This window comes from Topomyia yanbarensis, chromosome 3, assembly GCF_030247195.1.
Source record: "Topomyia yanbarensis strain Yona2022 chromosome 3, ASM3024719v1, whole genome shotgun sequence".
Classification (NCBI taxonomy): Eukaryota; Metazoa; Arthropoda; class Insecta; order Diptera; family Culicidae; genus Topomyia; species Topomyia yanbarensis.
In genome coordinates, this window is record NC_080672.1 from 66,222,060 (window position 1) to 66,245,998 (window position 23,939).

Here is a 23,939-nt window from a genome sequence, read left to right on the forward strand (position 1 = left end):
CTGAGCGTTGAGGATAAGGTCAACTTTTTCAACTATAGGTTGATCAATGGCTATGCGCCGCAATCGAAAAACGCGATGATGCGGAAGATGAGTACTTTGAGTATCTATACAATGAAAAGATCGGACTTTGGACGGACAAAAACCTTCCGTATTTTCTCAACAGGAGATTGAACAACCTCCCCAGCGGACGCCGGTCCAACGTAGCACAAGGTAGAAACTGGAAGCATCATCGCAGGATGTCGTCGAAGAACCAGCGAAGTCGTTTTCATTCTTCTGGTAAGTAGCACTTGTAACTTTTTGGACATTTTTTTATCGCCGTATCTTAAAAAATAACTATTCACTATAAAATCGTGATTTAAATGAGACTTGTCGGCCACGTGTATTTTATTTTATTCTAAGGGGCGGTACACTAATTACGTAACAACTTTTCAACCGACCCCTCTCCCCCAGATAAGAGTTCGTAAGATTTTGGTGAACTCCCCCTTCCCGTGGATCTTTTAATATTATCAATGTCTAAATAAAAATAAATAAATCGAATTTTATTGTATAGCTATTCATGGGATCTTGTGTACGCGATTTGTTACTTTGCGTAAAGATCTTATTTCTTGTTGAAAATCTATTTACTTCATTACCTCTTGTTGCTTGTGGATCACTTAGTCCGCTTTCTCTCGGTTTGTCGTTTTCGTTCATGCTATCCTCGCTGTTAATGTTGTATGGGCTTTCACGATTACCTGGTTTGAGTCGTTTGTGGGGCCTACGGGTCACGATCGCTTATCCGTGTTCTTTGTTATTTACTTTATTATCGGTGGTGTTGGCAGTTGATTGGGAAGTAATAGGCGCATCACAATGATCGTTCACGCTGTGCGTAGGTTCTGTTGTTTCAGTATGCGTTGGTGCCTGAGCCACAGACTAACAGATATAACACTCAAAAACAAAGCTTCGCCCGCTTTAACGGTCATTTTAAATAGTATGTAGTTGGGACTGTGGCCACATTTGAAATTATGGCGTCACTGACATATGAACAAGCATTCGGGGGATAGACCACTAGTGAAAAATTGTTCCCAAACCTGAGGGGTAACCCACCAGTAAATGAGTGTTTGGGACTGTGAATAATAGGTGGAGCTAGTGTTCTGGGAAAATTGTCGGATCGATGTTTTTTGAGGGAATTCCCTCATAGTGTTATGTCTGTGCCTGAGCTGCAGCTCTGATGGTTTGTGATTTAGTTGATGTTGATGAAGGGTGTACATGGTTTCTAGTAGGGATAACCTTCTAATTGATGTGTACGCCCTTAGCGTAACATCTTTCCAATATCGTAACGCACGTTACGCTCAGCTGGCATCCCTGTAGCTGGGTACGGCAAGAAATAGTAATAAAAGCAGCTACTGCTGCATTCGATTGTTACACGTTAAACAGTGAAGTTTATTTTACAAAAGTGCTCCGTTCATGCGAACTCCTCCTTTATTTCTCCCAGGCGAACACGGTGGAGTCGTTGGTGGTTCTTAGGTGAGTTCCAGATATCGCGGAGATTATTAATAGTTTCCGTATAGAGACGGACCGAAAGGAGTTTTCTTTTTGGATATGAAAACTAGCGACGAGGACAAAGTGAAGTGCATATAATTAATAACGCCGTCAAACGGCATTTTCTTTTCTTTTCGCATATTCATCTAGTTGTCGGTCATTAAGCGTAAGTGTGCCCGAATTCACATTGCATTTTTTATGGTGAATTTATTTCCTCTGGGGGAAGTGCAACGGCCTTAATTGCCGTGTGAATGTGTTATATAGAACGGTAAAATTGATTCCCGGCAGTTTGCGAGTGGCGTGGTCTAGACACATCGTAAGGAGGCGCCATTTTGCTTTTCCAGTTCATTTCCTAACTGCGTGTGCGTGTATTAAAAGAGGGTAAAGTTACCAATTGTGGCCAATATAAGAAAAATAGACGACAAAAGTTAAAAAAAAAGAAAAAGGTTATACTGGTGGAACATTTAGAGACAAAGGATTTTTTTTCTCTTTTTGTTAGACTAGATGCCCTTTTGTGGTGCGGCGTTGTAGTTTTGTTTATGTAACAAAAGGTGTTTTGTTTCACTAACAATAGTAATTTAGGCATTGTTAGCTTGAATTACTTGCATTATTTAGTTTCAAACAATACATTGTCTTATGCCGGAATAATTAATTGTTCTTTTTCTTTATTCGGTATAGCTACAAAACCGACTGGTTCCAGTGAACAGACCGAAATCGGATCCGGTAGACAGGACGGTGAAAGGATACCAGTCAGAAGTGACGTGGAAAGATACACCGCAAGAAGAGGCAAAGGCGCTTACAAGGATTAGGGTAAAGCCGGCAAAGGTCGACCGTGATAAGTCAGCTAAATAGCTTCGACTGATTATTTGGATTTGTAGGGTGAGTCAATCTGTTTTCTAATTTATTTTCAATTCATTCTTTGTGTAATATTGTTTTTCCCAAAATTGGTTTTAATTTTCTATTCCATTTTTTTTTTCGAATTGAAATAGAAAATATGTCTCAAATGAGTATGGCTTCACTTATCGAGCCTTACAGAAAGGGCACTCCCTTTAGTGATTGGATAGATCGATTGGAATATTGTTTCGTGGCCAATAAAGTGGAAGATAATCTAAAGAAGGCCCATTTTATTACATTGGGCGGCCCGATTGTATATTCCGAGTTAAAGCTTCAGTACCCTACTGGGAATTTAAACGAGGTGTCGTATGACGACATGATAAAAAAATTAAAAACTCGACTTGACAAAAAGCCATCTGGTTTAGTTCAACGTCTAAGATTTTCTAATAGAACTCAGCATCCTGATGAATCCCTGGAGGATTATGTTCTCGCGGTCAAGCTCCAAGCGGAGTTTTGTTCCTTCGGGACATTCAAGGACCAAGCTGTGAGGGATAGGATAATTTCGGGAATAGCGGATACCGCATTACAACAAAAAAATTTGAATGAAGACGAGGATTTAAGTTGTGAGGCTACTGAAAAAATTATTATAACGTGGCAGATGGCCAAATCAAATGCGCAATCCATGGGTATTGGGAGTAAATCTGAACCGGTTGCATCAATAAATCCTATTAATAACCAACCGGGAGTAGCTTTGAAAAAACTTTTGAACGCCCTTGAAAATGCCCAAGCTAATAACAGCGAAAATACGCCGGGTCCCTCGAGAGGCCCAGTCAAGTCTAGACTAGGATACAATCCATACAACCGAACGGATACGTCTAATCCCATATTCAAACCGGCTGTTTGGCCACGTGGGTCCGAACGACAGAAGGCAGATTATTCTAGATTAACATGCGATTTTTGCGGAATTAAGGGGCATATAAAAAAGAAGTGTTTCAGACTAAAGAACCTTAAGAGGGATACAGTAAAATTTGTTGATAATTACGGGAAACCTGGAGGCAGCAAGGACAAGTCACTGAACGAACTTTTCACCAGAATGTCAACAGAGGCTGACAGCGACGATGAACCAGATGCAGGAGAAACGCAATGTATGTTGGTAACTTATGTAAACAAAATTAATAATCCTTGTTTGATCAATGTTTTTATGGAGGGTAAAACACTCCAAATGGAGGTTGATTGTGGTTCATCGGTAACCGTTATGAGTAAACAACAATACGATTTAACCTTTTCGATGCCTCTGAAACAATCAGAGAAGAAATTAGTGGTAGTAAACGGGAACAGCTTAAAAATAGTTGGTGAAACAAATGTTTCAGTAAAGTTCAATGGAAGACAGGCAAATTTGACCTTGGTTGTTTTGAATTGTAACAACAATTTTATTCCGTTATTGGGACGCGATGGTTTAGATGTTTTCTTCACCAATTGGAGACAATTTTTTACAAATTCTATTAACGAAATCAAACAGGAAGAGCAAGAAACTGAATTGGTTAGAGAAATTAAACAAAAGTTTAAGGAAGTCTTTATCAAAGATTTTTCTGCACCTATTAAGGGATATGAAGCAGAATTGGTTTTAAAAGAAGACAAGCCAATATTTAAAAAGGCTTATAATGTTCCTTACCGCTTAAAGGACAAGGTTTTATTATATTTGGATAAGTTGGAAAAAGAAAAAGTTATCACTCCAATAAAAACAAGCGAGTGGGCCTCTCCTGTTGTAGTTGTCATGAAAAAGAATGACGATATAAGGCTTGTAATTGACTGTAACGTATCCATAAACAAATGTTTAATTCCTCATACTTACCCTTTACCAACATCGCAGGATTTATTCGCCGGCTTGGCGGGATGTAATGTTTTTTGTTCGCTTGATCTTGAGGGGGCATATACCCAACTATCCTTGTCGGAAAAGTCCAAAAAATAATGGTTATAAATACAATAAAGGGATTGTATACTTACAACAGATTGCCTCAAGGCGCTTCATCGAGTGCATCTATTTTTCAACAGATCGTGGATCAAGTATTACAGGGTATCGATAACGTATTTTGTTATTTGGATGATGTTCTAATCGCGGGTAAAGATTTGCAAGATTGTTTAAATAAATTAGAGCTAGTTCTAGATCGACTGAGGATAGCAAACATCAAAGTAAACTGGGAGAAATGCAAATTTTTCGTAAGCGAACTACCGTATTTAGGACACATCATCAGCAAGCAGGGTTTATTGCCATGTTCAAGCAAAATTGCAACCATCCGAGAGGCAAAGCAGCCAGAAAATGTGGCGGAATTAAAATCGTTTCTGGGCCTGATAAATTATTATCACAAATTCATACCACATTTGTCCGCTAAGCTTTATCATTTGTATAATCTTCTAAAGAGTGAAGCCAAATTTATTTGGAATGCGAATTGCGTCAAGGCATTCAGGGAGAGTAAAGACTCGTTATTAAATGCAAATATTTTAGAATTTTATGATCCAAAAAAGCCCATTGTTGTTGTATCTGATGCGTCAGGATACGGCCTGGGAGGGGTAATTGCCCATATAGTGGACGGTGTTGAGAAGCCAATATGTTTCACATCGTTTTCGCTGAACACAGCACAAAAAAATTACCCCATTTTACATTTAGAAGCTCTTGCTCTGGTATCTACTATTAAAAAATTTCATAAATATTTGTATGGACAACATTTTACGGTCTTCACTGATCATAAACCTTTAGTGGGGATTTTTGGCAAAGAGGGTAAAAACTCTATTTTTGTTACTATACTTCAGAGATATATTCTGGAAATATCCATTTATGATTTCGATATCCAATACAGGCCATCATCTAAAATGGGAAATGCGGATTTTTGCTCGCGATTTCCACTAGGGGAAGAAGTTCCTAAGCAATTGGACGAAGAACTATTAAGACATATAAATTTCGGAAAGGAATTCTCCATTGATTCAAAAAACATAGCCAATGCTACTAAAACTGACAAATTCCTTATGGAAATAATTAATTATATGAAATATGGTTGGCCGAAAAAGGTAGGCAAATGCTTTGTTAACGTTTTCGCTAATCAACATGAATTGGAAATTGTGGACGAATGTTTGTTGTATCAGAACAGGGTTGTAATACCACAGCAAATGCAAAGCGGGGTTCTTAAGCTTTTGCATGCAAATCATGCTGGTATGGTAAAAATGAAGTTATTGGCTAGGCGAACTGTGTACTGGTTCGGGATAAATGGTGATATAGAAAGCTATGTAAAACAATGCGATATCTGCAGCAGCATGACTGCGGTTCCGAAGCCCAAAATAGAGTCTGCGTGGATACCGACAACAAAACCGTTTAGTAGAATACATATTGATTTCTTTCATTTTGAACATCGTACATTTTTATTAATGGTCGATAGCTTCTCCAAATGGATTGAAATTGAATACATGCGTAATGGCACAGATTCTGGAAAAGTCCTAAAAAAGTTGGTAACCTTCTTTGCTAGGTTTGGGTTACCGGATGTTTTAGTTTCTGACGGAGGGCCACCGTTCAATTCTTATAGTTTCGTGAGCTTTTTAGAAAAGCAAGGAATTAAAGTCCTTAAAAGTCCTCCTTATAATCCGTCAAGTAACGGTCAAGCGGAAAGATTAGTAAGAACAGTTAAGGATGTATTAAAAAAGTTTTTAATGGAACCAGAAACTAAAGAATTGGATTGGGAGGACCAATTAAATTTATTTTTATTTAATTATAGAAATAGTTGTCTGACAAATGAGGGAAAATTCCCATCTGAAAGAATTTTTAGCTATACACCAAAGAAGCTTATTGACTTGCTTAACCCAAAAAAGCATTATAAACAACAAATGTTGACGGCTTCCCCTCCTAGTGGGGAAAGGTCATTAAATCGTTCCCTTGAAAAAAACATTGATACCTTTGATAATCTGATGGAGGGTGACGAGGTGTGGTACAAGAACCACAACCCTCATAACCATATGAGATGGCTAAAGGCAATTTTTCTAAAACGCTTTTCTAAAAATACATTCCAGATTTCAATTGGAAGCGTGCCGGTAATGGCACACCGTTCCCAGGTGAGAATTAAGGACCACAGTCCTGGAAGAAGGAACCCACTGGTTTCTTGGTTGCCGAAGGGTGAGGAGAATGATATTGAGGACACGATGAGTGAGGAGGAAGCGTTCAGGGGTTTTCCTGAGCAGGATTTGCCCGGGAGAGGCGTGAAAAGAAAATTTGACTTAGTTCCGTCGAAATTGTCGGAATCTGAACCGAGGAGGTCAAAACGTTTGCGAAAGGCAAAAGTGGATAAGAGTTTTATCTATAAGCTTTAAGATGAATTGCCAAAATTAAGAACAAACTGTTCGTTTTGTTACTAGATAGTAAGCTCTGAAATTTGTAAGGTTTGAAACAGGAAAACCTGATTTCGAATACCTTTTGCATTGTATAAAGATTAATTGATAAATGTACAAAAATTGTTATTATAATTTTAAGTTGAAATTTTTAAAAGGAAAAGTGCTGATGTGTACGCCCTTAGCGTAACATCTTTCCAATATCGTAACGCACGTTACGCTCAGCTGGCATTCCTTTTTTTTTATCTTAAAATACGTTTATTTAGGCCCAAATGCTGTAGCTTAACGAGGCCGATAATTCATTTTTTTTTATATTACATGTCACATGTTAGTGGGGGAAGGGAAAGCCGTATTTAGGGGCGCTGCTGGCATCCCTGTAGCTGGGTACGGCAAGAAATGGTAATAAAAGCAGCTACTGCTGCATTCGATTGTTACACGTTAAACAGTGAAGTTTATTTAACAAAAGTGCTCCGTTCATCCGAACTCCTCCTTTATTTCTCCCAGGCGAACACGGTGGAGTCGTTGGTGGTTCTTAGGTGAGTTCCAGATATCGCGGAGATTATTAATAGTTTCCGTATAGAGACGGACCGAAAGGAGTTTTCTTTTTGGATATGAAACTAATGTACTGTACAAACAACAGTTTTTCCAGGGCGCTTATCAATGGCAAACTGGGAAATGAAATAAAAATAGAGAGATCGGTACGACAAGGGGATCCACTATCAATGCTTTTGTTTGTAATCTATTTGCAACCACTGCTTGATAAACTGCACAGAGAATTTCCACATGCTGTTTTGAACGCCTACGCTGATGATATTTCTATGTTTCTCGGCAGTGACTATCAGGTGCGAGCTGTTCTAAACACCTTTGAAGCATTTGGATTTGTTTCTGGGGCAAGAATAAGAATAAAAACCCAGGGGAGTGGGCGTAGCGTATTGGTAAATCGATTGCCTTGTACGCAGCGCACCTGGGTTCGAGTCCCGACCCCGCACATAGGGTTAGAAATTTTTCCTAAGAGATTTTTCTAACCCGAAGAGGCGAATGACCTTAAGGTTAAAACCTCTATAATTGAAATAAAAATAAAAAAAAAAAAAAAAAAAAAATAAAAACCCAGAAAACTAAAGCTATAAGGATCGGTCTGATAAACTTGACACCACAAAATGAGTGGTTTCAGATACAAAACACAGTAAAAATCCTCGGAATACATTTTGCTGAAGACTTCTCCGACACAGTTGACCGCAATTGGGCTGCGGTTTTATGAGGGTTCCAAACGTGTATGTGGATGAACAACGTCCGAAATCTGAATCTCGCACAAAAAGTCATTTTGATAAATACTTACATAACATCGAAGCTATGGTACACAGCATCTGTAATTCCACTTCCAAACAAGCATAGTGGAAAGTTTATCTCGAGAATTGGATCATTTCTATGGTATGGGAAAAGATGGACCAGGATAGCTTTCGAAACGCTGATACTTCCTAAAGACAGAGGAGGGTTAAATCTACATTCACCACCGATCAAAGCCAAGGTTTTGCTGATAAATAGAATGATACAAATCGCTTCAGATCTCCCTTTTCTTTGGAGTTTCTTAGAACACAACGCCAATCCCCCAAATCTGCTGGCCATACCCAGGAAATACGAACACATTCGAACAGTGGTGAAAGAATCTGCTTTTCTAACTGATGAAATCGCAAGAACGCCTAGCTCCAGTATAATATACTGCAGCTTCTTAAAACAACTGAAGGAACCGGAAATAGTGAGGGAGAATCCACTACGCGACTGGAAGAAAGTATTTAGACACATCCACTCCAAGCTGCTAAAATCGGATCAACGATCTGCGTGGTATTCAGTTGTTCATCGCAAGATAATTACCAACTCTACAAAATGAATAGACGAGCCGACGCCGACTGCAGTATTTGTCCTGATCGAACAGATAGCATCGAGCATCACCTTCTTCAATGTAGCGAAAACAAAACTATCTGGGTATACCAACGGAACGTCTTCGTAGCGATTGATCGACGGCTAATACAACTACAACCTGAGGATTGGATCTACCCAGTTCTCCAACACCAATCCAGACGGACACGCCAGCTGATACTGAAGGAATTCTCCCAGATGTTATGTTACATGACCAGTACACCAACGAACCAAAAAACTGTAGATGGATATAAATTTTATTTGCAATGTAACTAAATAAGTAATAATAAGAGACTGGACAATAAATTTTTACAAAAAAGTAGTGTGTCTTCTTGTGTAACAACGTAGGGCACACAGGGGTCTGTCCTTCATATGTGCACAACGTGATTTGAGATTTGGTCACGCATTTTGCTTTGAATTGAACGATCAGATATGAAGGAATAGGTTCCGTCACTCGCATTCTCACGAAACAAACACCGTTGGAAATACCTAGGAAAATTTTCTCCAGGTTTCAAACTTAAAGGTTGTCAATATAAACGGGTATCTTGTTCCTAACATTATCATGCTCAACGACGTATTCCATGTTGTCTTCCATAGCGTAGCTTTCCGTTATGCCCAAAATTTTAATCGTTATCAGTAACGAGTGTGGTGGGCTTGTATAACGACGACTTCCGTTAGTCTAAACTGCATTTGCAAATTTGCTGTTGAATTTTGCTGATGAGTTTCAAACATCTTGAAATCAATGATCGATATCGTACCGACGAAAGTAACGCTGCTTTATTGTTCATACTGGCTTGGGCAGGGATGCCATTATGCCAGATTTATCTGGCACAGCCAGAGTTTTGACAGCTTCCAGACAAAAAGACAAACCTCTCTTTTTGCCAGATTTTTAAGTTTTAGAAGCTGCTACACGCACATTTTGGAAATTTGGGTAATAATGTCTCAAATTTTACACAAATCCATTGATGCAGGTTCTATGAAAACTAAAATGTAGACCAAATTTCGATGACTTTGAGGTCGCTGACAAGTGCCAGATTTTGCCAGACATTTTTAGTTGAATTGCCAGATTTTCTTTGAAAAATAGTGGCATCCCTGCGCTTGGGACGAATTTTATTATTCGATTGCATTGCTTGTTTATCCAGCCATAATGGCGGTCTAAATTGTTCAGTTCATAATACGTTTAATGACAATAGTTTACGTCAACCGCCCAGTGAGATTAAGTCATCCTATGTTAGTCTAATGTGTTGGATGTTTATTCAATGAACGACCGACATCTTCAACTTGGCGTTGCTGTCAAGGTGGCGTAAACGATTATTGCCAAAAAAGGTCAATTAAACGTATTACGAACTAAACAATTTAGACCGCATTTATGGCACGCAAAAACTGGATAGTACTGACACGGTACATAAAGACAGCAGACTTTAGGTAGAAACGTTCGTTTGATTCTTTGCACTGTTAACAAGCAGAGCGACTGATTAGGTACTGGTATCGACCCTGTAGTAATTCCATGATCCCCAGCTCGAGAGAGCGCTCAAAGAAATTATTCCAAGCTAAAATACTGAGAGCAACAGCAATTTTGTCAAGAACCGAGGTCAGCATGCTTGATTGCCGTAAAACGGTATACTGGTTGTCATTCTGAACATCAACATCACTAGGATCCGCCATATTCTTTTTTCGTTTCACGCGCGACGTACGCACTAAAATTTTTTTTGCCGAAGCCAGCAAAACAAAATGCTGAGAATCGAACAGCTGACTGTTCAGCAATAGTCTCGGTAAATGAAAACTCTCTTATAACTGAAATCTCAGTAATTTGATTTTACTCAGAACTGTCAAACTTTGCCGAAGGATCAGTTTAATTTTAACTGATATTTACGGTAAATCCAAAAAGAAAATGTTTACCGAACATTCGGCTATTGATTGTTTTTCTATAAAATCTTTCGACTTTCGGAATTTAAACAATAACGTCGGGTACTTTTTAGTTTCACTGTTAATTATTTTTTATTAAAAACTAACAAATATTTGAAATAGGCCTCTATTAAATCATCGCCAACATCGACGTTGAACCACAGACTAACAGACATAACACTCAAAAACAAAGCTTCGCCCTCTTTAACGGTCATTTTAAATATATTTATAGTTGGGACTGTGGCCGCATTTGAAATAATGGCGCCACTGACATATGAACAAGCATATGGGTGATAGACCGCTAATGAAAAATTGTTCCCAAACCTGAGGGGTAACCCAGCAGTAAATGAGTGTTTGGGACTGTGAATAAAAGGTGGAACTAGTGTTCTGGGAAAATTGTCGGATCGATGTTTCTTGAGGGAATTCCCGCATAGTGTTATGTCTGTTAGTCTGTGGTTGAACTGAGACCACGATATGCAGCACTTTCCGCCGCTCTCGGGTCTCTCTCCTCCTTTAATGACGGGGTTATGCTACCTTTGCAACCGTCAGTTTCCCGGGATGTCTAAAAATTACGAAAGTATTGATATGTTTACTTACTCAATAACTGGAGTATGCGACTCTTTACCGACTCCTCCTCGATTTCCAAATACTGTATAACACAGTACATCTTTGAAACGTTAATTTTTAGAAACACTTTCAAGAACACTTGCGTCGCGTGTGAAACGAAAAAAGAATATGGCGGATCCTAATGATGTTGATGTCCAGAATGACAACCAGTAGGGGAGAGTGAGGACACCTGATCCTTGGGGATATTTGATTCCTTGGTCATATCTCATAATCTATACATCAAAATTTACCACAATATAAAAAGAAAATGAAATATTTGATTGTTTATGATGTTTTAAAAACAAATCTAATGTATAATATTTGATTTGGAAAAGTTGTACAATATTTTAGAAAATATGTTTTGGTATCAATCTCGAATATCTTTTTACACATTTTTTAAACGGTTGTATCGGATCGGCGAACTAATTATGTATGAATATATTCAAGTACGATTACTTTCTAAGGGCTTTTGTCTAGAAAAAAACGTTCTTCGAATAAAAAGTATCACAACACATACAAAAAAAATAAATTTTTGTTCACCTCATACAATAGGTATCTTTGATTCCTGTAACACTGGGTACACTTGATTCCTATCATTAGCTCTCTCAAACACTTTCGAAATGTATAGAAATAGAAAAACATCATTTTCATAAAGTGCCTGGTACTATTAATTGATCATAAATGTTTTTTTCTGTGAACATATTATGATATAAGTTACTGAAGCTTGGGAAAGCCAGTTAAACAGTACTGATTTACCGCAAATACTTGTCTTGACTTTCAACTGCGATTGAAGTTTGTCGTGCATCTACAAAGGTAGTCTAGTTAATTTATTTATCAGGACAGGTAATTAGCTGAACATTCGTGTCTATTAGTCATGGTGTGCTTTGTTTCTTTAGTCCTAGCTGGCAGGGGATCAAGTTACAACACGTTTTAACAATAACCACGTTTTGACATGATTTTCAAAATTGTTCATATTACTGACAGGATATAGTATTCGGATTTACATATTATTCATAGCTCTCACAATTCAAATGGACTACAAAATGGCGAATATTGCAATTTAAATTTTTATTTCATTGAAAAGTTATGAGAAAAAAACAAAAGTGGGATCAAGTGTACCCACTCTCCCCCATAGTTTTACGGCAATGAGGCATGCCGACCTCGGTTCTTGACAAAATTGCTGTTGCTCTCGGTATTTTGGTTTCCGAATTCTCGTTGAAACATTTTAGATGACGATCGTTCAGTTAAGTCAAATAACGATTTTCGGAAATATTCAGAAAATTCTGAAATGTCAGCTATTTTTGGTAGCACCGTTATATTTTAGGTAAATTATTTGCCGAATTAAGAAGATGCAGTTGAGTGTGTAGGATTATTCGAACACTGTTTGCACGTGAGGCTTAGTAATGTGGACTCTCTTACCAAACCTATGGTAAGAGAGTTCACATTACCAAGCCCTGACACGAGTTTGAATGGACACACCATTTTGTCTTGTACAGTGTGGTAGTCATTGGAAAAAATTATTCACTGGAGCAAGGGCATGGCACGCATGGCAAACTCGAATCGGTGACTACACCGTCGATTTCAACTTTGTGAGCGAAAATGTAGACGCAGTAGTCCTTCATATAAGACATGTCGCCTACGATACAGGCGACAAGTCTTATAAGAAGGACCACTGCGTCCTCGATAATTTTGCTTGCTGTAGGCCAAATATCACAATTCTGAGCTTATCTGGGCGAACTTTCGATATATCTGTTACGGATGAATACTGCTGCGTCAGTTCTTTCAAAATTTCCAGAATACTTGGTGGATTGTCTTTGATCCGAAAGTAGATCAGATATTGGTCGACCGAGTTCAATATGTAATATTATCAACGGGAAGATGGATTCTTTAAAGACGAAGCTTGTTCGACATCCATTTTTCATTCAGGGTTTCTAGGAGAGTGACAATTTAAAGAATACAAAGGAAGCAGGCCCGTTCGCAAGAGGAGGGGTTTAGGGGTTTAAACCCCTCCCATAAGGGTTTTGAATTATATTCAAAAAATTATTAACTTACTGTTCAGAGATGAAATTATACAGCGAGCAGTGTTATTCGAGTTCGGTCACTCTAGAAACAAGTCGTTGAAAAAACCAAGGAAGAAACCCCACGAAGGTGGTTGGAAAGGGATGTAAGTTATGTTGGTCGGCATCTCTGGACCGGTTCACGTTTCGGCATATTTCGATATTAGTATTAGTTTTGAGTAGATCAGCTACATAGCAAATGTCGGTCAGCGGGTTTGCACCGGGATCTAAGGAAAAAGTATGATGTCCGAGAAAATCGAGATATCGTAAGCTGCAGACATTTTACAGACGATGATCTCTCCGTCGGAGTGAATGACAGTTAAATGGCTCGCGAAAATGGTCATCGGTATCGGAAGAAATACCGCCGCCGAAAATTCTCAGCAGCAGCTAGCAAATAAAAAGAAACGAGTTGCGCCAAAAAACATGAACGATTAACACAAAATAAAAAGAGCACGAGTACAATCCACACTGAAGTAGTGCCTACATAGAAAAACCTGTTTTAATCCGCCTAGTGGTGCAATTGTGTCTTTCTCATTTGTCCAAACTACGATTCCATGGCTGATTATGTTTAATATAATGGAGAACATGTCTATACATATTCAGTACGACTTGCACATACATACAATGAACCGACAGCAACGAATTTGAGATTCTATGTATCGACGCTGAAACACTTGAAACCGGTTCTATAGGAGAAAGGCAAAAATACGTTCAAAAATTCATGAAGAAATGATTGTTATTTCGTGAACTGAACGTTTTACGAAAACCATGACCAAGTTTCTGAAATTATGAATAATAGACCTAGTACTCATGAAACTCTCTGAGTTCTACAAAACTAGTTCGCCCAACTATATACATGACGTTACATTTGAATGTTTGGATGGGTTACTGTTGTTCGCTGGACATGTTTAGTTTTTGTTATAAGTCTTGTTCATAATTTATACATTCATACACAGCCGACAGTCAAGCGATTTTGATGATTTCAGGAGTTAATCCCCGATTTTTGTTATTTCTTATCACGTTAACGTGCTATTTTATTCATGAGTTTACTATCCGGTTATTATGTCAGAGTAGCGTGATCTATTTTCGTAACTTCCATTCACGTTATCGTGATATTTCAGTCATGAGTAAAGTGATTCATGTTCACAATTTCAGGATTCTAGTCACAATTTTGAATATTTCAAGTAATGTGATTTATGTCCATGCTTGCAGGAACTTGGTCATGGTATTCAAAAATTTTTTTTCATGTTGTCGTGATATTTTAGTCAACAGTTTATTTGTGTACATGATTTCAGCATCTTAGTGACGAGTTTTGATATTTTTGTCACGAGTTGTGTGATTTATGTTTAGGATTTCAGGACCTCAGTAACGAGTTTTGTAATTTCTGTTCATCTTATCGTGATATTTTATTCTAGAGTTTACTTTCTAATTTGACACCAGAAGTAATTTGACATGATATCAGCAGTTTCATCGTGGTATTCGTAATTTTTCTTCGCCTTATCGCGATCTGCTATTTTTTGGTTACTATTTTTTTGAGGGAGTAACGTGACAAGGTGAATTGGATCATAAAAGTATGATTGGTTCGTGGGATTTTGTGCCGTAAACTATATCACGAACACGATTTGCGGCGCTCAGCGCAGTTTTCGTTTTCTATCCAGACATTGCACTGAAAGGCATCAAATTAATAACGATAATAGCCATAATGGTTTTTTTGTATCTACAGCTCGTACCCATTCTTGGTCGCTAGCAGCTGGTTATTTCATGAAAACACGCACGGAACAAGAATGATTCTATGACTATAATACTCCAAATTTTGTGAAATTAGTTCACGTGAAAATTTCATTACCATGTTCCATGAAATTGAATATGATTAGGGATACCTTCATGCAAAATTGATCGTAAATTACTATGTACTAGAAATCATGAATCAGTTCACGAAGACATGAATAATATGTAATGAACTTGGGAACTATTTCACGAGCACGGATCTTGGATCGTGACTAATAGGGGAGACTGAGGATCCCCGGGGAGACTTGATCCCATCATTGTAACTCAAAGGCGGATCAAAATACATTAATCGAATATACTAGAAAGTTGCGTAGTTTTATCTAAACAAAGATTTCTTTAACACAAAAAAATAAATTGGACATGTGTTACCGAATTTTTACCGATTTAAAGAAAAAAATCTCAGAAGAACTGAAGAAGATTTATTTTCCAAATTTTCAAACTTTTATACAATTGATAAAGTCTCCCACTGCATACTATACTTTTGCATACAGAAATACAGGAGAATGTCAATTATATGAATACGCTATGATTGAGCTGATTTTTTTGTTCAACTATATTTGTACTAAAGTTTGATGAAATAGATGCTATGGGTTCACTTGATCCCTTCAAATTCGTGGAGATTTGATCCCCTTCGCCATGCTTCATACACACTACTGAAAATAACCAAATTCACACCAGAACAATTGAAGTCATTGTTGCCATAAAATAACAAAAAAAACTGTCAAAAATGAACCCTTCATCATACAAAAAATAAACTGTAAATGTTTACTACAGCATACGTAGCAACCATGCATCCCACATTTGACGTTCCTCAACCATAATAACGACAGCTTTCAAATCATTGCACAGAGATTTGAGGAATTCGTAATAAAAATCAGGTGAGAGATGGATAATATGTAGTACCAAAAATAGTAAATCACAACAATTTAATCAATACCACAATACATTTATAACATTGAATGGGGTTAGGTACCTATTTTTGCCCTATTAGGGAGGGTACCACATTATTTCATTATTAATTTTATTATTTCAGCTTCTTTGCTTTGTTATTAGGAGCTATTTTTTTATTTCGATTATGGTGGTTTTAGCCTTAAGGTCATTCGCCTCTTATTAAGAGCCAATATAATAACAAAATTGTCTTGAGAATGGCGAAAATCTTCTGTTTGAGCACAGCAAAAACTCTAATCGAGTACCCCAATTATCGCAACACCATTTGAGCCAATGCGTTGAGCAAAGATGGCAGACGCTGTTCTAACCAAAGGCTTCAGATTGGTAGGATGATAATAGAAACAGGGTAAAAATAGGCTTATTACCCTACATGCTCTTTTAAACACGTTTTCAAAAAATAATCAAGTGTCCCCAAATTAGGGATCGAGTCTCCACTAATCAAAGAATTTTCCATTTTTTTGTTGTTTTCCGAAAATGCTCATAGCTCATGTCTAGTATAATATTTCCATGTAATTTTTTTATGATTATCAGTCAACCCTAGAAACAATATAAAACTACAAAAAATACATAGTTTGTTTATCATTCCACGGAGTAGGATTGAAAAATAAAAAAGGGGATCAAGTCTCCTCAGTCTCCCCTATATTAGGAATCATGAACCTGTCTACGATTACATGAATAATATTTGATGGCTTTGTGAACTATTTCATAAGCACGAATTGTAACTTGTGACTATTATACTAGATAAAATAAACCAGTTCACGACATGACCAACATTTTAAAATTTTGTGATTTATTTCACGGGTACGCACGGTCAGTCGTGACTATTATACTAAGAATCATGAACGAGTTCACGAATACATGAATAATATTACATGATTTTGTTTATTATTTTAGGAGCACGAATGGTAAGTCGTGTCTAATATATTAGGTATCATGAATTAGATCATGAGGATTGAATGGATGGATGAAATAGAGCACAAGAAAATATTGACAATGTTTTGATTTTGCGAACTATCTATGAATAACATTATGAGTCAACTGAGATTAATGATCATAAAGTTGTGAATTAGTTCTCGTACAGAAAATCAATTTGGCAATGACAAGGCAACCGTGACTGAATTTCACAAAACAAACCAAATATTTCCACTAACGTTATGAGGGCATTACTGAAGCGAAATTGAACATAATTATAAAACACATAATTTTCGTTCATAGTCCGGTTTTCGTAAAGTAAAGTAAAAACGTGAATGTTCCAGAATTCAGGGTACTTTATGCACGATTTTAGGAACAATGTTTTTACGGTGTAATGGTGGCCTCGGATAGATGAAGATGGCAAGATACAAGAGATTTAAGTTTAGTTGGTAGGATTAACTACTTCAAACCAATCAGACACTACCACTAACCAATTCCATTCCTTCTCGATAATAGACATTTACCCTATTTGTTGAGCTGAGTCGATTGGTACACAATACTCGGCCCTCCAGGTCTCATGAAAAATCTTCAAAGTTTAACCTTTCTTTTATGTGAAACGTAGAAAAATCAAAACCCTCCCCATGAGCATTTTCTGCGCACGGGCCTGTAAGGAAGAGATAGAAGTTATGGGAGATATAATACTCCGATAACTTCTATCTCTTCCTTTCTGGGTGGAAGAAAAAAAATAGCTTCGGATTGGTTGGATGATTTCATAAGCCCTATCTTCAAGAAGGGGCAACAAACTCAAGTGTAATATCATTCGAAGTATAACGATCCTCAATGCCGCTTATAAAAATACTCTCTCGTGCTCTGTTTAGCAGACCGTGTTGGCTGAATTATTTGTCTGCCAATACCAAAGCGGGTTTTGAGAAGGACTAGATGTTCACCCTGCGACAAATTCTAGATAATTTCTGGAAATACAAATTACGGACTCTGTTTGTGGATTTCGAGGCAGCGTACTAATCTGGAGTGAAGTATATTATTCAATAACATGATGTCGATGCTACTAATTTTCTTTTAGCTCTTCAGACAAGAAAGACGATTTTATATTATTTTCATATTGTCTATAATATCCATTAATACTATGTTACTGATGGAAGAAATGCCAAAAAAATTTAAACGCTCGATTGCGTTTTCTATTGTGTACCATAATTCATCTTAGTCGTTATGTAAATTTTAGTATGGCTGTCGTCGCAATTAAATTATCACAATAGCACTTAAACGAATATCTTAAAATCTGCTCTGCTAGGAATCAATGTAAACCTTCGAACACATTGGTGTTCTTCTTTGCTAAACTCATGCTACTAAGAAGACATAAGGAAAACGGTTAAAACTTAACACTTTGAAATTGCAATAAGCGTAACAATTATCGAATAGTGTCCGTTGTTTTTTCGACTCATGCATTATTTCTCCTCCGTTATCGTCAGGGTTCAGTCTTACTGGATTTTGTACTAACGACGGCAGTACACTATTTGTCTGTGCAGATCGTTCAACATCAAATTATCGTAGTTTTCTTCGACGACAAAGCTCATAACTTTATCAACAAGTATAAAGACTCCCATCTGTGGTGGAAAACAGGTGACACGAGGTTACTGTTTTATTAGCGCCACTGCCTGCAATACCTCTACTACAGCATCGATAATATCAAAGCGACTAATCGCTTTATTTTGGATGGAATGTGGACGCTTTTTAGGGATCTAATTATCTTTGGTTCGACATAGTATACTACCGGCTTAAAACGGTTTAGTTTTTCTTATTAAGCCTTCGTTTCATCGTTTATTGTCGTTGTACAGATGGGAGGGGTTTGAGTTTCACTTTCATTTTCTATTACTACTTCCGCGATCATGGTTTGAGGTATTTCGTGTACCGACCCTGCGGTACTACTGGCACTAATTACTATTTCTGGCCTATTTTGAATCTCCATTGGGATCTCTTCGACTTCCTTGCGATCGTTTGCTGGGGGCTGAAGAGCATCAACGGAGTCTGGCACCTTTTTGCAGTCCTCTTTAACAATTCCTTCGCAGCAGTGTTTCTGCAGACAAGCCACCTGGCGACACTGCATCAAGCACAGACTGTTTCTGGCGGGACCGGTAGCAGCAGTTGGTGCAGCTAATAGTGGTAACACTGGAACCATTGTTTTAAACTCCGGTTGAACGGTGACCTGGTTGATGCCCTGATCGCGGAAGAAGTTGATAACTTGATCGTTGATCGCGGTGTATACCTAGTGGAGGAATGGTAATTAGACATTCATTGCGTTACTTCAATCGATTATTTTTATACTCACCTTGGGGGACTCAAAAATTATGTGCGCCGTGGACACATACTTATTCGAGCTCAGCTGCCAAATGTGCAGATCGTGCACGCTGACAATGTCGGGGAAACTTTCCAGCAGTGACTTCTCGAAAATGTCAATATCGATCGTGTCCGGAATGGTCTGCAGTAGGATCATTCCAGATTCCTTCACTAGAAATGGTAACAAATAAAGAAAATTAGCATATCTGAAGAGCGTCGGTAGACGATGTCAGTTTTTCGTAACTACGAGAAGAGCAGCAAGCAGAATAATTAGAAAGAAATTACATTGATGACTTCCGCAATCTAATCTGGTTGAATTAGAACAGGATGATAAGCGAATATTTTTCCAAAGTTTGCCGAAGACTCCATATATCTAAACCCAACGATTTGGGCGCAAGGAGATTTGTCTCCTGGCTTTCGAACCGTAGTGCACCGGTAGCAAGTTGTCGAGGCGCCAGTGTACCGGATGCCACGCTGCACCCGGAATCGCCGAACCTATCTAGGCACCCTACAAAACTGGTAGATAGATAGCTTACGGAAACGGGTATAGCTATTGGGAGAAATTCCGCTGACGGAAAACTCTCACTCGGAGTAAGAAAGATCTACCGCCGGTAACTATACAACTAGATCGCAACAAAGCTGGGAGCTAAATGGCTTGCGGAAACGGGATTTAAATGGCTCACGGAAGTACACCCGCATATAGGGTTGGATCTAAATGGCTTAGGTATGCAGAGGGTCTAAACGACCTAATGTATGCCGAGGATGATGAAATAGTAATGAAGCAATGAATCGGGCGAGGCTACGAGTTAACTGAGGGAAACTCGTGAGTAAAACAAAGAGGGCGATAAAGCACAATTAGCTCCCCTCGAAGTAATACCACACATAATAGACATATGGGCTAAAGCATTGACCCACGTCAACTGGTTTGGAATTAGTTGGTAGGTCTCCTTTTCATTCTCCGTATTGTCCCATTCCTGCTGCCACGTCGTCATCGAATCGATTCTCACCATCTTTCTTACGTTTCTGGTGTTCCTTCGATTGTAGCACTCGATGTCCTCCGCCGGGTGATGCAAATGGCTATCATCCAGACGATAATGTGTACTGTCCCCAGGTAGGAACCCCATATTGCAGTATCGGTGACGAAACGCTAGATACCAGACGTCTCGTGCTGCTTCTCGGGGCGTTGACGTCTGACATGATCCTCGCTATTGCGTTCGTTGCCGTCGCCGACTTTTCGCAGGCGTTGTCTACGTGGTTGATGAAGCTCAACCGGTCGTCGATTATCACTTTCAATTGCTTCAGTGCACGCTTCGATGCAATCACATGCCCTCCGACATCGATCTGCGTCCTCTGAGCCGCTTTGCAGTTGCTGACTAACAACACCTACGGCTTGTAGTTACCTATCTGCAGCGCCACCCTGTTCATCCAGTTCTCGATCGCGTCTATTATCCTGTCACCGTGTCAAGACCCCGTCGTACATCCCGCTCCAAAAAGCTGAACCGAGAATGAAGCCCTGAGGAACGCCCACTGTGGCTCGCATTGACTTCTGCCCTTCGTTCGCTTCGTACAGCAGCACTACTCTGAAAGTAGCTCGTCAGGATTTGGCATGGTTATTACGTTCAGCGCTGCGGCGATGGTTTCCCAGCTAGTAGCGCAGTATCGATCTCCTCTTAGCTTCTGTTTAACTACCTTCTCGGTACTCACGAGCGTTGTCCGAATTACCTCCAATGTCGATACTTCTTTGCAGGATCCTAACTGCATCTTGGACAGTCCACGCTCACCCTCCATGCATTTCGTCAGCATGTTAAGGATAATTGTTTCGAGGAGTTTTCCATGTGTGTTCCTGGCTTTGGCAGCAACACCAACTTCTGTACCTTCTACATTTCGGGGAAATTGCCTTCAGCTAGACACTTCTGCAGTACCACACTGAACATGTCCGGATATGCCACAAGCGCAGCTTTCAGTGCCACATTTGGTACTCCATCCGGACCGGTGGGTTTTCTTTGATATTAGTCGCATCGACGCTTCTTTGAGCTCGTCGTTAGTCACTTGCCACTCGTCTGTGTTTGCTCCTTCTTCTTAGCCGTACGGTGTCGGCGACCAGGTAGTTGGATTGCGCTTCAGGAAGAGACCCTCAACGATTATCTTTAGCTTATCAGCGCACATTTCAGCTGGCCTAGACAGGCCCTTACCTTCGCCGTCCCCCAGGGATTGGCGTCTACTTCTCAGCACAGTCTCTTATGGTAAACTGGCTTACTAAGCTTGATCTCCCGTTTTAAAGCGGCCCAGGCTTCCCACAACGTCGCCTTGCGCTCCCCTCTCACTCTCCGATCTTGCTCTCTCAGTTCACCTTCTGGCTCTGAGACATGTACATGCGTGACTACAGTTTTCGCGGCATTGTAGCGTCACAAGCCGTCACAACCCTTCTTGTTAGATCAGCCGCTTCAACGTTCTGGATCCCGCTGTCCGGCCGAAATGCCTCAAGAAAGAGGTTTTTGTTGAAGGCTTTCGTCTTCCACTTTAGTTTGCCGGTCGTCGTTCTCCGTGCAGTAGCAGGGTTCGCCTGAGATGCTCGCTATGGGGATGCTTCTCGCACACTCTCCAATCTATGTTCGCCGTCAGTGAAGGACTACAGAATCTGGCGGAATTTCACTCGGTACCGAAGTCCGTTTCGTGAACCAATTAGCTCCCAGTTTTGTTACGATATAAGGAACCATTTAGCTCCCCGCTTCGCTATGACCTATTTGTTGTTGTCCTCGGCGGTAGACCTAGCCTCCACAACGAGCCGACCGGTAGGTGCTGAGGTCTGTTACTAAATTTCACTACAATAAATATTCTCAGAAGATATCTTTTGCAAATGAAACTTAGAGAAGTATTTAGTATTTAAAGTATTAGGCACATTTTTGTTGAACATATTCAAATTTTTCGAATTTCATCAAATTATTACCACCCCTCCCCCCACTACTACGCCACTGGGCCGAATATCTTTCGGTGTTACAGAAAACAAATATTGTTTATTTTCGTTTCACTATGTTCGATAGCACAAGGAAAGAGTAAAATAATTTACACCATAATCACCATATGCACCCAAAAAGATCTTTGACATGCTCAATTGGCTCCGCGCAGTGTCTCCGCCTAACTATGAATATAGCAACTATAGTGTACCGTTGTTTCGGTATTTCTATTAGAAGTACCGAAATAACTGGTTTTAGTTAAACCTTTCAGAAGATAGTAAACATTGCAGCATTCGTATTAACAGTTCTTCATTTACTTTTATTTGTTCAACTTTAAAATCGCTAATTATGTATGTAGTTGGTCCTTTGCCCACAGACTAACAGACATAACACTATGATGGAATTCCCTCAAAAAAAAAAATTCGGCAATTTTCCCAGAACACTAGCTCTACCTTTTATTCACAATCCCAAACACTTTTACTGGTGGGTTACCCCTCAGGTTCGAGAACAATTTTTCACTAGTGGTCTATCCCCCGTATGCTAGTTCATATGTCAGTGGCGTCGTAATTGCAAATGTGGTCCCAGTCCCAACTACAAATATGTTTAAAATGGCCGTTAAAGCGAGTGAAGCGTTATTTTCGAGTGTTATGTCTGTTATACCATGTTCACACTGCAGAGTTAAAATATGTTATAATAAGGGATCATCCATAAATGACGTAGCATTATATGGGGGAGGGGGGAGTATTGTATTTTGTGATGATGTGTGACGACAGGGGGCAGGGGGTTATGTCATGCTACGTAGCTTTTTAAAAGGGGAATAACTAACATCGTTTTTTATTTTTTTTATATTTTTCGCTGACAAGGGGGGGAGAATTACCGTCAAGCTACGTAATTACCAGGGGTGGGCGGGTATTTACAGGTTTATGACTAAATGCTACGATGGGGGAGGGGGGTGTTAAAAATCACTTAAAAAATGCTACGTCATTTATGGATCGTCCCTAATTAGCAACAAGAAAAATGTCATCAAGATCCCTGTCAAAAAAAATGCGGACGGACATGGTCAGGCGATTTAAAAAGTTTGACGTTTGACTCAACTAGCCTGTGCTAATTGCCCCTAGGAACAAATGCAATTTGCGAATGCGATTTAAAGGCAATTTCAATACTTAGACAAATTTTCTGGCGGCTGAAATGGACTTGGTTGTTTTTTGCATTTTTCAAACATGGTGGTTCATGTTTGGCTTAAGTTTAAAATTGTTTTTTTTTTTAAGCAATTGGCGTGTTTCCGCTTGTATTTTGTTTGTTTAGTGCACTTAATTTAGCCAATGAATGTGGGAAATTGTGGAATCGTGTGCAAGTATAGTGGAACAAGATCTCTGACCTAAAGTCTAAATGAAAGTCAGATTGTGGTAAGTTTTGGTGTGCAATACGAATTTCACCAACCATTCTTCCTATAGTCTGGTGGTGATTACGTAGTGTACTGATAATTTTATGTGAGTAGATAGTGAATCCGAAAATAATTATTATTTTTAATTATTGGGCAATCAAGGGCGATTAAATGGCGCGTTCTCTGGGCGATTTGGGGGCGGTTTAAGGGCGGGTAGAGCGGCAAAAAATGACGGTGGCAAATCGCTCAAATGTTGCATTTAAAATAGCCCCCTAATTGCCAGCAAATTGTAGGGCTATTAGCGCATCCGAGTTGGCAAATAGCCCCCTGCTAGCCAGCAACTTGCCCTTTTTGACTGGGATAGCGTTAAAACACGTTTTAACTTGTAGTGTGAACGTA

At 39.1% G+C, this 23,939-nt stretch overlaps 2 protein-coding genes across 2 annotated transcripts in view; one reads left to right on the forward strand and one right to left on the reverse strand.

The window, feature by feature from the left end:
• Window positions 1-2,445: 2,445 nt before the first annotated feature.
• On the forward strand, window positions 2,446-6,931 carry LOC131688765 (uncharacterized). Its single transcript, XM_058973275.1, has 2 exons — window positions 2,446-3,497; window positions 6,406-6,931. Exons 1-2 carry the CDS (start codon window positions 2,513-2,515, stop codon window positions 6,456-6,458), a joined length of 1,038 nt encoding a protein of 345 aa, XP_058829258.1. The 5' UTR covers window positions 2,446-2,512; the 3' UTR covers window positions 6,459-6,931.
• Window positions 6,932-17,965: 11,034 nt separating this feature from the next.
• Window positions 17,966-23,939, reverse strand: part of LOC131688764 (uncharacterized) — a 73,631-nt gene continuing 67,657 nt past the window's right edge. Inside the window, exons 5-6 of the mRNA XM_058973274.1 lie at window positions 19,195-19,373; window positions 17,966-19,131 (exon numbers count right to left, since the gene is read on the reverse strand). Of these exons, the coding sequence (XP_058829257.1) occupies window positions 18,667-19,131; window positions 19,195-19,373 (644 nt within the window). The 3' untranslated portion in view covers window positions 17,966-18,666. The remainder of the gene's footprint in view (window positions 19,132-19,194; window positions 19,374-23,939) is intronic.

Bases quoted from the DNA above. Each gene is read 5' to 3' on its own strand.
- LOC131688765 (XM_058973275.1), top strand. From the start codon at position 2,513: ATGTCTCAAATGAGTATGGCTTCACTTATCGAGCCTTACAGAAAGGGC. The intron at 3,498-6,405 runs GTATGTTGGTAA...AATACATTCCAG, and splicing joins AGATGCAGGAGAAACGCAAT to ATTTCAATTGGAAGCGTGCC.